The sequence below is a fragment of the Penaeus monodon genome, chromosome 16 (genome assembly GCF_015228065.2).
Source record: "Penaeus monodon isolate SGIC_2016 chromosome 16, NSTDA_Pmon_1, whole genome shotgun sequence".
In the NCBI taxonomy this organism is placed as follows: domain Eukaryota; kingdom Metazoa; phylum Arthropoda; class Malacostraca; order Decapoda; family Penaeidae; genus Penaeus; species Penaeus monodon.
This window is the reverse complement of record NC_051401.1, coordinates 41,449,336-41,461,835: the sequence shown is the minus strand read 5'-3', so window position 1 is coordinate 41,461,835 and position 12,500 is coordinate 41,449,336. Positions and strand designations below refer to the sequence as shown.

The window sequence follows — 12,500 nt, the reverse complement described above, 5'->3', positions numbered from 1 at the left end:
ACCTCGAGGAATTCGACGGCTGCTGTGTTGTACCCGTCTCTAGCACTTTTACTGACGATCTTGAACCGTCTGGACCCCACGGTGTTGACAATGGCCCGTCCGTCGGGCGTGTACTCCACGTCCCGGATTTCCAAGATGGTGCCATAATCGGCATAGCTGTCGAAGAGACACAGATTAGAATTTTCTTATTGGCAAACAACAACGATAATATACATATATAAGAATTCACCCTAAAGCCACACGACAACCCCATCGAGGACGTACCCATTCTCCGCCGTCTCCATGGGCATGCACATGCCGAACTCCCGCGTGCCTGACTCCATGCAGCGCCGGATCATGAGGCGGTAGCGCGGCTCGAACACGTGCAGCGGGCAGGTGATGGTCGGGATGGCGAGGGTGGCGATGAAGACGGGGATCTCGTGGTGCGGGTCCTTCCCTGCGGCCGCCAGCTCGTCCAGCTCGTCGTCGTGCTGCCGCCGCCGGTCCAGGCACTCGTTGGGCATCACCACCTCCATGGCGTGGTGCACGAATTCCGTCACGGTTGGACTCCTCTCGGACAGGCACTGCGAGGGGAATTTAGTTTTAGTTAGGGACTATCTATGTATACATCATTATCATCATTTCAGGGGAGTGGGGCAGTGTGAGCAACAGAGGAGGTATAGGGGTGAATGCGTGATGAGTATCAGTCACTGTAATCGCCTCTTCTCGACTCACCACTTTAATAGACGTCTTGCAGAGCGGGCAGTTGGTGGAGTGGTCGAGGCAGCGGTCCAGGCAGGTGCGGCAGAAGGAGTGGCCGCAGGGGGTCGTCACGGGCTGGTACAGGAACCGGTAACACAGAGTGCACTCGAAGTCGTTCTTCTCCACGTTGCTCATGTCGATGTGCCTCACGTAGCCTGTGCTGCTCTCTGCAAGGGCGGGGGCGGACGCGATCAGCTGGGCCGCCAAGGCATTTGGAGGTATATCATGTCAAAAAGGGTTTTGGGCAAAGGAAGAGTAAGTATGAGGAGAGAGAGAGGGAGTGAAAGAGCGAGAGAAAACGGAGAGGGAGGGGGGCCAGAGAAACAAAAAAGACAAGCGGCTTACTTCTGCTTCTCTCCATCTCGTGGCGGTACTTGTCCATGAGTTTTCTGAGCTGCATCTCCTCCTCGACGGGGCGGGCGGCGACCCCAGACGGAGGGTTGCGGCGGCCGTCCTCGCTGTCCTCGGAGTCCTCGGAGTCGGACTCGGGGGGGATGGAGGGGTCGGAGAGCGCCGGGCTCAGGCGCTTGTAGCCGTTCAGGCAGTTCCCTCGCCCCTCCAGGCTCACTCTCCGTCTGTTGGTCAGCTTCACCAGCAGCCGGTGGAGGACCTGTCAGGCGAGACCACGGCACCAGTTCAGTAAAGGATGAACAAACTGACAGGGCGAAAAACAACATATTTCATTCGGACTAAATGAACGAACGTTCGGAAATGGCTGAGTCAGGCCACACGGGTCAGGTCCGGGGGAGGCCTACCTTGGTAATTTCATCTTTAATGCTCCGGAGGCTGTCAGGCTCCTCCAGCACGGCGCACTGCAGCAGGGACACCAGCGCGTCCTCGAAACGGCCCAGGGAGATAAGGGCCATGGCACGCCGGAAGTAGCCCTTGGCCCACTCGGGGCGGCACCGAATGGCCGCCTCGGCATCGCTGAGCGCTTCCTCGGCACGCCCCAGCGTGTGCAGCACGTGCGACCGGTTGCTCAGGAGCAGGTGGTCGTTCGGAGCTGCAGGAGAGAGAGAGAGGAGGTTAAGAAGGGAACTGCACGGGTATTAGAATATGATTAATACAAATGGGGCATGCCTTAATTAAGCGTATTCTTATCTAACACAGAGATACGTATAAATTTGCATAATCTATCAAGAGTTCCGTCACTGAAACCAGGTGACTACAGAAGCCCTGATTTCGTAATCCCCGAAAGCAGGACGTGGCGAGGTCCTTCATTTCCACAACCCTGTTTGACGCAGGGAAGGCCTACTCTCGACCAAATGAAGCCAAATACACTCGGTGGAGCCCACAATAGGATGTGACGAAGGGCAACGAGAATGGAGCCAAGCGAACGGGGGGGGGGGGGTAGTGGCAGAGAGACAAAGACGAAGGCATTACTGAGAGATAGTCAAACATCTAAAAAGAAGCTACAGCCCAGAGAAAGCCAATGCGAGTGCCAGGAAATGGAAAGAGGAACGAGGAAGGAGGTAACCGCAGATAGAGAGAAAGGGCAAGGGGGGAGGGGGGGGAGGCGGAGGAGGCGAGTTCAGAGGAGCGGCAGTGCCTCGAAAGCAGCCCTGGGAGGCTACGTGCATTTGTGTGCGTACGTCATGTCCCTCCGCGACCTCTCCATGGTACCAGCTGTTCGTTCAACCGCGGGTCTGGCGGGCCAACGGTCTCTGGCGTTGCCCTATCCCGTCCTGCTTGTCTCTCCCACAGCCTCCCTTTCTGTGTGGTGTCTCCGCGGGCACGAGCGGATAGACGATTCTCGCTCATGCAGACGCTATAAAGGGGTTCCTCGCCGCCTGCCACACCTATTTGTGTCGCGCCCGCCTTGGGAGCGCCTGCTTTGGGTAAGCCTGCGTCTTCGCTCGGGTGTGCCCTCTGCTGTGCCTGCATGTGGCAGAAGGGCATTCGGTGATGCCAGACGAGTCTTCTCGATGCGGTAGCGGGGGCGGGGGCGGGGGCGGGGGCGGGGGCGGCGGCTGAAGTTCATGAGTTCCATGACTAGACGCGCGGCGGTAGAGGCAGGGGGGAGGAGTGGGGGGCGCTGAAGCAGGAGGCGGAGGAGGGGGATGAGGAGGATGAGGAGGATGAGGAGGAGGAGGAGGGGCGGGAGGGAGGCAGTAGCCTGGTTCACCATTCAGGGGGTCCGCACGAGACAGATATTGATCCCCAGCTTGCAGAAGTGTTCGATGACTGGCACCGGTGGCGTGGAAGGTGTGCCTCCAGCGCTCGAGGACCGCCGCGACCCGGGCCCGGCAGGCAGGGACGATGCACAGCACCCCGGGGGAGGCCCGCCCGCACGGCCCGCACAAGTCTCAAGGTCGTCTCCTTTGGGCTGCCTTCGTGACGTCACGCTCCCCGGTCCGCTGGCTCGAAAGAAAACTCGGATCCAACTGTCAAGTTCTTATCCGCTTGACAGGCACTCGGTCCCCTCGCCCTTGGTCTTCCTCCTCGCCTTTGTCTTCCTGCTTTCTGCTTTCCACGTGTACGAGGTCGCGAGGACGGACGCCTCGCCACCAGCCTTGCAAGCGAGCCTTTTGTATTCTTCCTGCCTGATGATGTGGCAACAAGTGCAACACAGGCTCTCCCACTGCACGGCCAAGCACTTTATATAACGGCGTTATATCACTGCCAGATAGTTTCACAGACTATCTTTTTCTCGGTCGTTTTTACACGTTCTTTTCTCTTTCCCGCATTCGCAGACGGGGGTGGGGGTGGAGGTGACACATCCTGGCCAGATAACCGCCGTGCAGAGGATGGACACGCGTCGTTGTGTAGACGAAAAAAGAAAAGAAAATAATAAAGAAAGAAAGAAAAAAGAGAAAGATAAAAGAGAGAATGATAAAAAACCATGCAGCGTGTGTCATGCAGACTTCCACGTGCGGCGGTTATGTAAGATGGCGACAACAGCCCACCCCCCCCTCCCCAACCCGCCCTCGCCACCCAATGCGCCCGACTTGCTATACTGGCTTCTCGCCCCCCCCCCTCTTCCCTTTCTTTACTTGTCTATCATCCTCCCTCCTGCCCCCTCTCCCCCCTTCTAAATCTCCCTCCTTCCCCTCTGCTTTGTCTCTTACTTCCATGACTGTTCAAAATGAAGACGTATTGAACACCGTCCTTGCCTGACTTGGAGGCAGTCACGGGAACACACACACACACACACACACACACACACACACACACACACACACACACACACACACACACACACACACACACACACACACACACACACAAAAAAAAAAAAAAAAATCGAAAAAATACTAATACTGGCATAAATACTGTACCTCTTACAAAAAGACACAGGGATACAGGGTGACACGGACGTGAAAACCATTAAAAGAATGTATGAAATTAAAGAAAAAAAATACATGATAAGGGAACCAGAAAACGGAATTCATGCACCAAGGACGCCTCGTCACTTCGGTTCGTAACGCCGTATCTGTGCGTGTGCGTGCATGCGTGCGTGCTTGCGTTCGTGTGCGTGCTTGTGTGTGTGCGCGCGCTTGTGTGTGTGTGTGTGCGCGCGCTTGTGTGTGTGTGTGTGTGCGCGCGCTTGTGTGTGTGTGTGTGTGTGTGTGTGTGTGTGTGTGTGTGTGTGTGTGTGTGTGTGTGTGTGTGTGTGTGTGTGTGTGTGTGTGTGTGTGTGTGTTTATGTGTGCTTGCGTGTAGAAATGTGAGCGTGAGGCAAGAATGCAACTGCAGACTTAAATGGTGCAGCGGGAGGGCGGGCCAAGAATCGATCAGTTCACGGGGTGCATGACACTCAAGTCTGCGCCTTACTTCTGCTCTCCCTCCCCCTTTCTCTTTCTTTTTGTCTCTCCCTCCCTCTTTCGTTTTTCTCTCTCCCTCCTTCTCTTTCTCTTTCTTTTTCTCTCTCTTTCTTTTTTTTCTTTCTCTCCCTTCCTCTCTTTTACTCTCTCTTTCTATCCATCTACCCTCTCCCTCCCTGCTCTCTCTACGCACACACTCTCTCTTTTACTCCCCTTCTCTATCCCTGTTCGCATCAGGCGTCCAGATTTAGAACCAACGAGCGGGAGAGGAATGCAAGAGAGAAGAGGGGAAGGGAGGGGACACGGAAAAGGGAGAGAGAGAGGAAGGAGGGAGGGAGGGAGGGAGGGAGGGAGGGAGAGAGAAACAGAGATAGTGTCACGATAACAAGACAGTTATGCAATTTCCCGGAGTGAGGCGAGCAGAAGCGACAGGAGAGAAAAAAATCTCGCTGGCATTAAAAGAGGATGCAGGCAGTTAATAATAGCATGTGGTAACGGAAGAGGGGATGAGAGGAGTGGGAGGAGAGGAAGAAGGAAGAGCAGAGGAAAGGAGGAAGAGAGAAAGGAAGGCAGAGAGAGAGGAGAGAGAGAGGAGAGAGAGAGAGAGAGAGAGAGAGAGAGAGAGAGGAAAACGCAGGACCAGACAAAATAACGAAAAGGAGAGACACAGAGTACCCCCCCAAAAAAAAAAAATCAATAATATAACCGAGGAAGAAATAACCAAAAACCTCCCCCACCCCCACCCACCCTCCCTTCCCTCCCATCTTATCAATCGACACCCCCCCATCACCCCCCCACCCCCACCCTCCTCTTATCACACTTAAAAAGCTTCGTCCAACTATAATCCACCATCCCTATCATTAGTCTTTTTATGCGACGCGTCCCACTTACTGAATTATAAATCAGAGGAAAATCAATTAATGCAATTGAAGGTACCTTTTTATCCGGCATTCACAAGGGCCGTTGCATAACGAAGCCTCGATGAACGCTGCAAATAGGTTCAGCGCCAAAGATACAAACGGGGGAGAGAGAGAAAGAGAGGGAGGGAGGGGGAAAGAGGGAAAGGGAGGGAAAGGGAGGGAAAGAGATAGACAAAGAGGGAAAGAGAGATAGGGAAGGTAGGGAATGAGGGAAGGTGGGAGATGGAGATGGAGATGGAGATGGAGATGGAGATGGAGATGGAGAGAGAGAGAGAGAGAGAGAGAGAGAGAGAGAGAGAGAGAGAGAGAGAGAGAGAGAGAGAGAGAGAGAGAGAGAGAGAGAGAGAGAGAGAGAGAGAGAGATTATTGAAAGAATACTGAGATAAAAAGAGACTGGGGGAGAAGAGGTAACGAACGGTACGGAGAAAGAGAGGAGAGAGGTCTACTTAACCGATAATCCTCATCGGCCAGTGAATTCCCCCCTCCCCCCCGTCGAGCAAAGAGTCGCAGTAGCAACCGCCGGAAGATATTCATAAGCTTGTTCTCTCTCGATTCGTCTGGACAACAAGGACAAAGGAGAGAGAGAAGGGGAATGGAGTGGCGCGAGAGAGCGGGAGCGAGATAGAACTAATGAAATAAGGAGAGAAAGAGTTGGATAGATAGGTAGCGAATGAGAAAGACATGGGTAGTAGAGAAAAAGAGAAAGACATAGATAGATAGGGAGAGAGAGAGATGGATAGAGAGGCAGAGAAAGAGAGAGAGAAGAGGGAAGAAGTGGTAGGTGGAGGAAGATGAGGAAAAGGAAACGAAGGAGGGAAATAATAATAGGAAAATGAAAATGCAAGAGAGGGGAGAGGGGGCACCTTACGTAAACAAACCTCTACTCAGCGACCGGCGACGGGACTGCCAGTCGTACGACGTTACAAGTTGTCTTCCCCCTCCCCTCATACATCTCGCGCCCGGGAAAACCACTTTGTTTGCAATATTTTCTGACCTACATCCCCTGCCAACCGCCGACTGCCTGCCACCGCTCCCCTGCCACCGCGCAGAGAGCAAGACAATATCCTGCGACATCTGCCTCCCCCGCGATGACCTACCTACTTTTCAACTTACATAACGCAAGTCTGCGTACGTGTCGAGCGGCTGGATTGGCTCGCTGGCGGGCTCCGCAGAGGGAATTCGGTCGTTAACTCTCCGGTATTGTCATTTCTGATCACTAATTTGCTTTAATTTTATACCTGAGGATTTCCCCGCCCTCGCCGAAGTGTAGGAATTTCTGCTGGATCGTGAAGTTCGATTGTCCGGAAGATAACATGGCGATGAGACGGATTTTTGCCACGTGTGCCTTGAAGCAGTATTCCCGACCGTCTTCTCTCTCCATCCGCTTACGTAATTCGTAAACAATGTCCACCCATGCCACCCCCCTTATCTGTTCGTGTGCCTGTCTGTCTAGTTAACTCTGTCTTTGTCTGTCTCTCTTCACAGTGCCTGTCGTTTAAACAAGCAAAATCGAACGCAGTTAGCAGGTTGCTCGGAACACCTTGTATGTTGGTATATACCACCCTGCTTTTACTTCGACCGAAGCTCCATTACTTTTCAGACACCACTAGTTCGTATTCAACAGCATCTCTCTCTCATTCCCCTGGTACATCTTCTTCCTCTTCTTTCACCCCTTCTTCCTTTCCTCCCACTTCTATCTCTTCCCCTTTCTAATATCTCCCTCTCCACCCATCATTCCTACTCCCGCCCGCCCGCCCTCGTTTCCATCAGATCCGCGTCAAAACCCAACACATCCTTGTTAATGAATTATTGTATTGCGAATACTAGCAATCAATCACTAACCTGTAACTATCCAAGACTTAAATGGTGCTGGAAGCGTGATGGGGTGGGTTGGCTTTTATTACAGGAAAGAGAAACCAACGGATTAACAATGTAGCCGAAAGCCTAAATGTATGTATTTATATTTGTATGTATTTTTTTTCTTTTCTTTTTTTCCCCCAATTTGGTTAATACCAAGACTGAATAAAAATCCAATCTCCTTTCTTTCCTTACAGAAACAAACAGACAGACAGACACAACCACATAAACACAAATCAAAGTAATAACCCTTCGGACTTCACAAATCTGGCGGCCCGAGGTAGAGTATCTATTCCCCTCCACATTACGTAAGTCCTATTAAGGCTTCCCTCGTTGCTATGGTAACCCACCTTCTCCATCAACAAGTTGTCAGGCGACGTAACCTAAGGCCTCTGGCTGCGTTTCCAGGCTATTTCTTCGGTCAAATTTATCAGGTACCAGTTTCGTTCTAACTTACTCTTCGATCTATTTCCCACGGCAGTAACGCCACTTCTAACTTTCCCCTTGACTGCTACCTGTCACAAATTTCTACACTGAACGAAATCTCACCATCCTCATTCTAATCCACCCCTTTGTTTGGTGTCAACTTTCCGTTCTGTTAAGTTTGAATCTCATTTTTTTATATATATGTACGTGTAATAAACTTTCTCCTCTTCTGATTTCTCTTCATACAGACATTCTCATTTTTTGTTCTTAATATGTCGTTGGTTCACTGACCTGAAGCCTGTGATATTTGTGTGACCAAGACAACATAATAATCAATGACAAGGCAGTTGGTGCGAACTTGCAAACTCGGTGCAAGTATTTACGGCAAACAAAAAAAAAAAAGGATGAGAAAATCACAAGATGTACCGATGACGCTTACGTAATAGGAAAAAAATAAAAGGAGGAGGAGAAAGAGGAGAAAGAGGAGAAAGAGAGATAAAGTAGAAATGCATAGGAGTAGGAAGATACAAAACAACCAAACAAAAGACAAACAACAAATATTCAAATAAACAACACGATAAAAAAAATCAAAATCAACAAACAAGAAACAAAGGACAAATCCCGTAAACGAAAAAAAGCAAAAATAAATAAGCAAATCTTCTAAAAATGCACACAGACCATAGTCGCATTTCTCGCAAACCGCCGCCCGTGGTCATGCACTGCAAAATGAATGAACGGATCAAACATGAAAGAAAGACGAGTGAAAGCGAGAAAAAGAGGTAGCAATAAACCAATGAAAGAACTGTAACAAATACAAACAGACAGGGGAAAAAATACAAGTACTAGGCGACAAGGAACTTAAGTCACCACGCCTCGCTAATGACCAACAACAGCCACATGGGCCTTGTACAACAGACCTCCGTCCACTGAGCAATGTCAAGGTCGACCCTCCGCCAGCGCCTCGTGGGGGAGGGAGAGGGGGAGGGGAGGGGGAGAGGGAGAGGGGGGAAGGGGAGGAGGAAGAGGAAGAAAAGGAACAGGGGGAAGGGGAGGAGAGGGGGAGAAGAGGAGGCGGAAGAAGAAGAGGAGGAGGGGGGAAAAGAGGAGGAGGGGGGTAAAGAGGAGGAGGGGGGTAGAAAGGAGGAGGAGGAGGGGGGAGAGGAGGGGTGACGTGGTGGTGGAGCAGGAGGAGGAGGAAGAGGAGGGAGAGGAGGCGAGTGGGGATGGCGGAAGAGATGGAGGAAATGAGAGGGGAAGGAAAAGAGGGGGTAGAAGAAGATGAAGAAGAAGATGAAGAGGAGGAGGAGGAGGAAATCATACAGAAAACAAAAGTGTTACTTGATGGCAGAAATATTAAGACGAAAATCAACAATAACCGGAAACAAAAGAATTCAACTTTATTCAAATGACAGGCATAGAAAATACTGTAATGAGGATGATCGAGAAACTTTTATGAGACGAAAACTTACAACATTACTGGTAATAATGACGGAAACTGAATTTGTTGTTACAAGAGTAATGGCAGAAACAGGTACCTAATTAGTTAATGAAAAGCCTAAATAATTATTTCTGATTCCTCATCTAATGTCTTGGACGCCCGTTAAAACTGCTGCTATAACGTAACTCGTTATTATGCAATCACACGCTATCTTCGAAATATTATCAACCCTCCCCCCCCCCCTTTCCCCTAAACTCCCCCACCCCTTCTCCTCACCAATCACAAACCCGATAAACAGAATATAAAGCCAGAAAATAGAAAAAAAGTAAAAAAAAAAAGTGAACACGAAAACAAACCCACCATTTCTCTCCCGGCATACCTGCCACCCCCCCCCCCCCCGCCCCCCACTATCACCACCGACTCCCCCACTTCCCCCCACCCCCTAACCCCCCCAGCATGGCCTTTCTCTCTGTGCTTGCCAACGAGGCCTGGCGAAAGCACGGGCACAGTGTCAATGTCGAGCTCGAGGGTCAAATTCCATGCAATTACGGCTCTGACCTGCTTGCGTGATCGTAGGAGAAGAGGAAGGGATAAAGAGAGCGGGTGAGAGTCATGATGAGAGGAAGAGGAGGAGGTGGGCGAGGAAAATCACGTGAGAATATAGAGCGAGAGAAGGAGGGAAGGAGGGAAGGAGGGAGGGAAGGAGGGAAGGAGGGAGGGAGGGAGGGAGGGAGGGAGAGAGAGGGAGGGAGAGAGATGGGGAGAGAGAGAGAGAGAGAGAGAGAGAGAGAGAGAGAGAGAGAGAGAGAGAGAGAGAGAGGAGAGAGGGGAGAGAGGGGAAAAAAGTTAGAAAGGAAAGGTGAAAAGAGAAAGAAAAAGAGAAAGTGGAAAAGAGGAAAAGCGAAGAAAACAGGAAAGGGGAGAAGAGAGGAAGGGGGGAAGAGGGGAATGGGGAAGGGGGGGAAGAGAGTAGAGGGGAAGGGGGGGAAGAGGGAGGGAGGGAGGGCAGAGGGGAGAGGGAGGGAGGGGAGAGGGAGAGGGAGAGAGAGAAAAAGAGAAAGCGAGAGAAACAGACATAAAAAGAAAAAGAAAGCGAAAGGGAAGAGCTAAAACGAAAACAAACAAACTGACTCAAAGGCAGTGACCAAGAGAAAACTTTATTTTTAAGATCCTAACTCCGGGGCGTGACCCAGGAAGCGTTCTAAACAGACAAACACCAAAAGACGAAAATGACTGGCAAAGGCGAAATGACTTTCTCGTTGTATAAAGATCGGAGGGACGGGGAGGGAGGGAGAGAGAAAGGGAGGGAGGGAGGACTAGGGAAGGGGAAGGAGAAGGGGAAGGGGGGAGGGAGGGAGGGGAAGAATAGAGGGAGGGAGGGAAGAGCAAGGAGAGAGAGAGGAAGGGAGGGAGGGAGGGAGGGACGAAAGGAGGAGGGTCTCCAGCTAGAGAAGGGAGACGGGAGACAAATCCCAGGCTAGGGAAGGGAAAGGCAGGGAAGAGGCGGGGAGGGGAAGGCAGTAGCGAGGCAGACACGTGACTCGGGCCTCACGTGTCTAACCCAATACCCGAGACTGAGAGGAGACGAGGCTGGATCGCAGACAGCCTCCGCATCTGGCTCACGACGTATTAGCGGCGATGAGATCAATGGGGATAAAGGTATTAATACACGCTTGTTTATAGGGAGGTGGTGTGTGTGTGTGTGTGTGTGTGTGTGTGTGTGTGTGTGTGTGTGTGTGTGTATGGGGAAGGAGAAGAGGGAGAGGGAGGAAGGAGAGAGAGAGGGAGGAGAGAGAGAAGAGAGAGAGAGAGAGAGGAGAGAGAGAGAGAGAGAGAGAGAGAGAGAGAGGAGAGAGAAGAGAGAAGAGAGAGAGAGAGGAAAGAGAGAGAGAGAGAGAGAGAGAGAGAGAGAGAGAGAGAGAGAGAGGAGAGGAGAGAGAGAGGAGAGGGAGGAGGAGAGAGAGAGGAGTGGGAGGAGGAGAGAGAGAGGAGTGGGAGGAGGAGAGAGAGACGAGAGAGGAGAGAGGCAGCTAGAGAGGAAGAGAGAGAGGGAGAGAAAGAGGAGAGGAAGGGAGAGAGAGAGAAGAGAGAGCAGAGAGAGAGGAGAGAGAGTAGGAGGAGAGAGAGACGAGGAGATGGCTGAGAAAAGAGAAGATGAGAGGAGAGAGAGAGGAGCAGAAGAGCATCAGAGGGTCAGCGAGCAGTATAGGGAGAGAGATGAGGAGAAGAAGAGATAGAGTACAGAGAAATGAGGAGAGAGATGGAGGAAAGCGTAGGGAGGAGGGTGATGGAGAAGAGAAAGGGAGAGGGAGAGAGAGGAGAGAGGAGGAGAGGAGAGAGGAAGAGAGAGAGGGAGAGAGAGAGAGGAGGGAGAGAGAGAGAGAGAGAGAGAGAGAAGAGAGAGAGAGAGAGGAGAGAGAGAGAAAGGAGAGAGAGAGAGAGGGAGAGAGAGAGAGAGAGAGAGAGAGAGAGAAGAGAGAGGAGAGAAGAGAGGAGAGGGAGGAAAGAGAGAGAGAGAGGAAGAGGAAGAGAGAGAAAGAAGAAGGAGAGAGAGAAAGAAGAGAGAGGAGAGAGAAGAGAGGAAGAGAGAGAGAGAGAGAGAGAGAGAGGAGAGGAGAGAGAAAGAAGAGAAAGAGAGGAGAGAGAAGAGAAGAGAGAGAGAGAGAGAGAAGAGAGAGAGAGAGAGAGAAGAGAGAGAGAGAGAGAGGAGAGAGAGAGAAGAGAGAGAGAGAGAGAGAGAGAGGAGAAGAAGAGAGAGGAGAGAGAGAGGAAAGAGAGAGAAGAGAGAGAGAGAAGAGAGCGAAGAGAGAGAGAAAAAGAGAGAGAGAAGAGAGAGAGAGAGAGAGGAGAAAAAAGGAGAGAGAGAGAAGAGATAGAGATAGAGAGAGAGAAGAGAGAGAGAGAGAAAGGAGGAGAGGGAGAGAGAGAGAGAGAATGATGAGAGAAGAGAGAGAGAGAGAGAGAGAGAGGAGAGAGAGAGAGAGGAGAGAGAGAGAGAGGAGAGAGAGAGAGAGGAGAGAGAGAGAGGAGAGAGACTAGAGAACGAACGAGAGAGAGAGAAAAAGAATGTGTTACATACACGTGTCCCCCAAAATTGCGGGTCAAAATACCCGTTTCCTTCCTCCATACTCTAACTTTCCTTTCTTTGCATTCCTTTTCTCTTTTACCCTTTTCCCCCCTCCTGCCCCAATTCCAAGAAAATTCCAACCCCGCTAATGCAACGTCCCTCTCCGGAAGGACGCAGGGACCCGCAAACGTTACGAAACTCGCCTGGATAGCGGCTCCCAGTAGGCAGATATATGTTACACAAGCCCCCACGCCCTTGATTCTTCCCACAGGAACCTTTGGCATATA

The 12,500-nt window shown here is 51.2% G+C and overlaps 1 protein-coding gene across 1 annotated transcript in view; it reads right to left on the bottom strand.

Moving 5' to 3' along the window:
* Positions 1-12,500, bottom strand: part of LOC119582812 (LON peptidase N-terminal domain and RING finger protein 3-like) — a 15,780-nt gene that overhangs the window by 1,997 nt on the left and 1,283 nt on the right. The window contains 5 exon segments of the mRNA XM_037931260.1: positions 3-156; positions 265-563; positions 715-908; positions 1,087-1,351; positions 1,497-1,744. Of these exon segments, the coding sequence (XP_037787188.1) occupies positions 3-156; positions 265-563; positions 715-908; positions 1,087-1,351; positions 1,497-1,744 (1,160 nt within the window).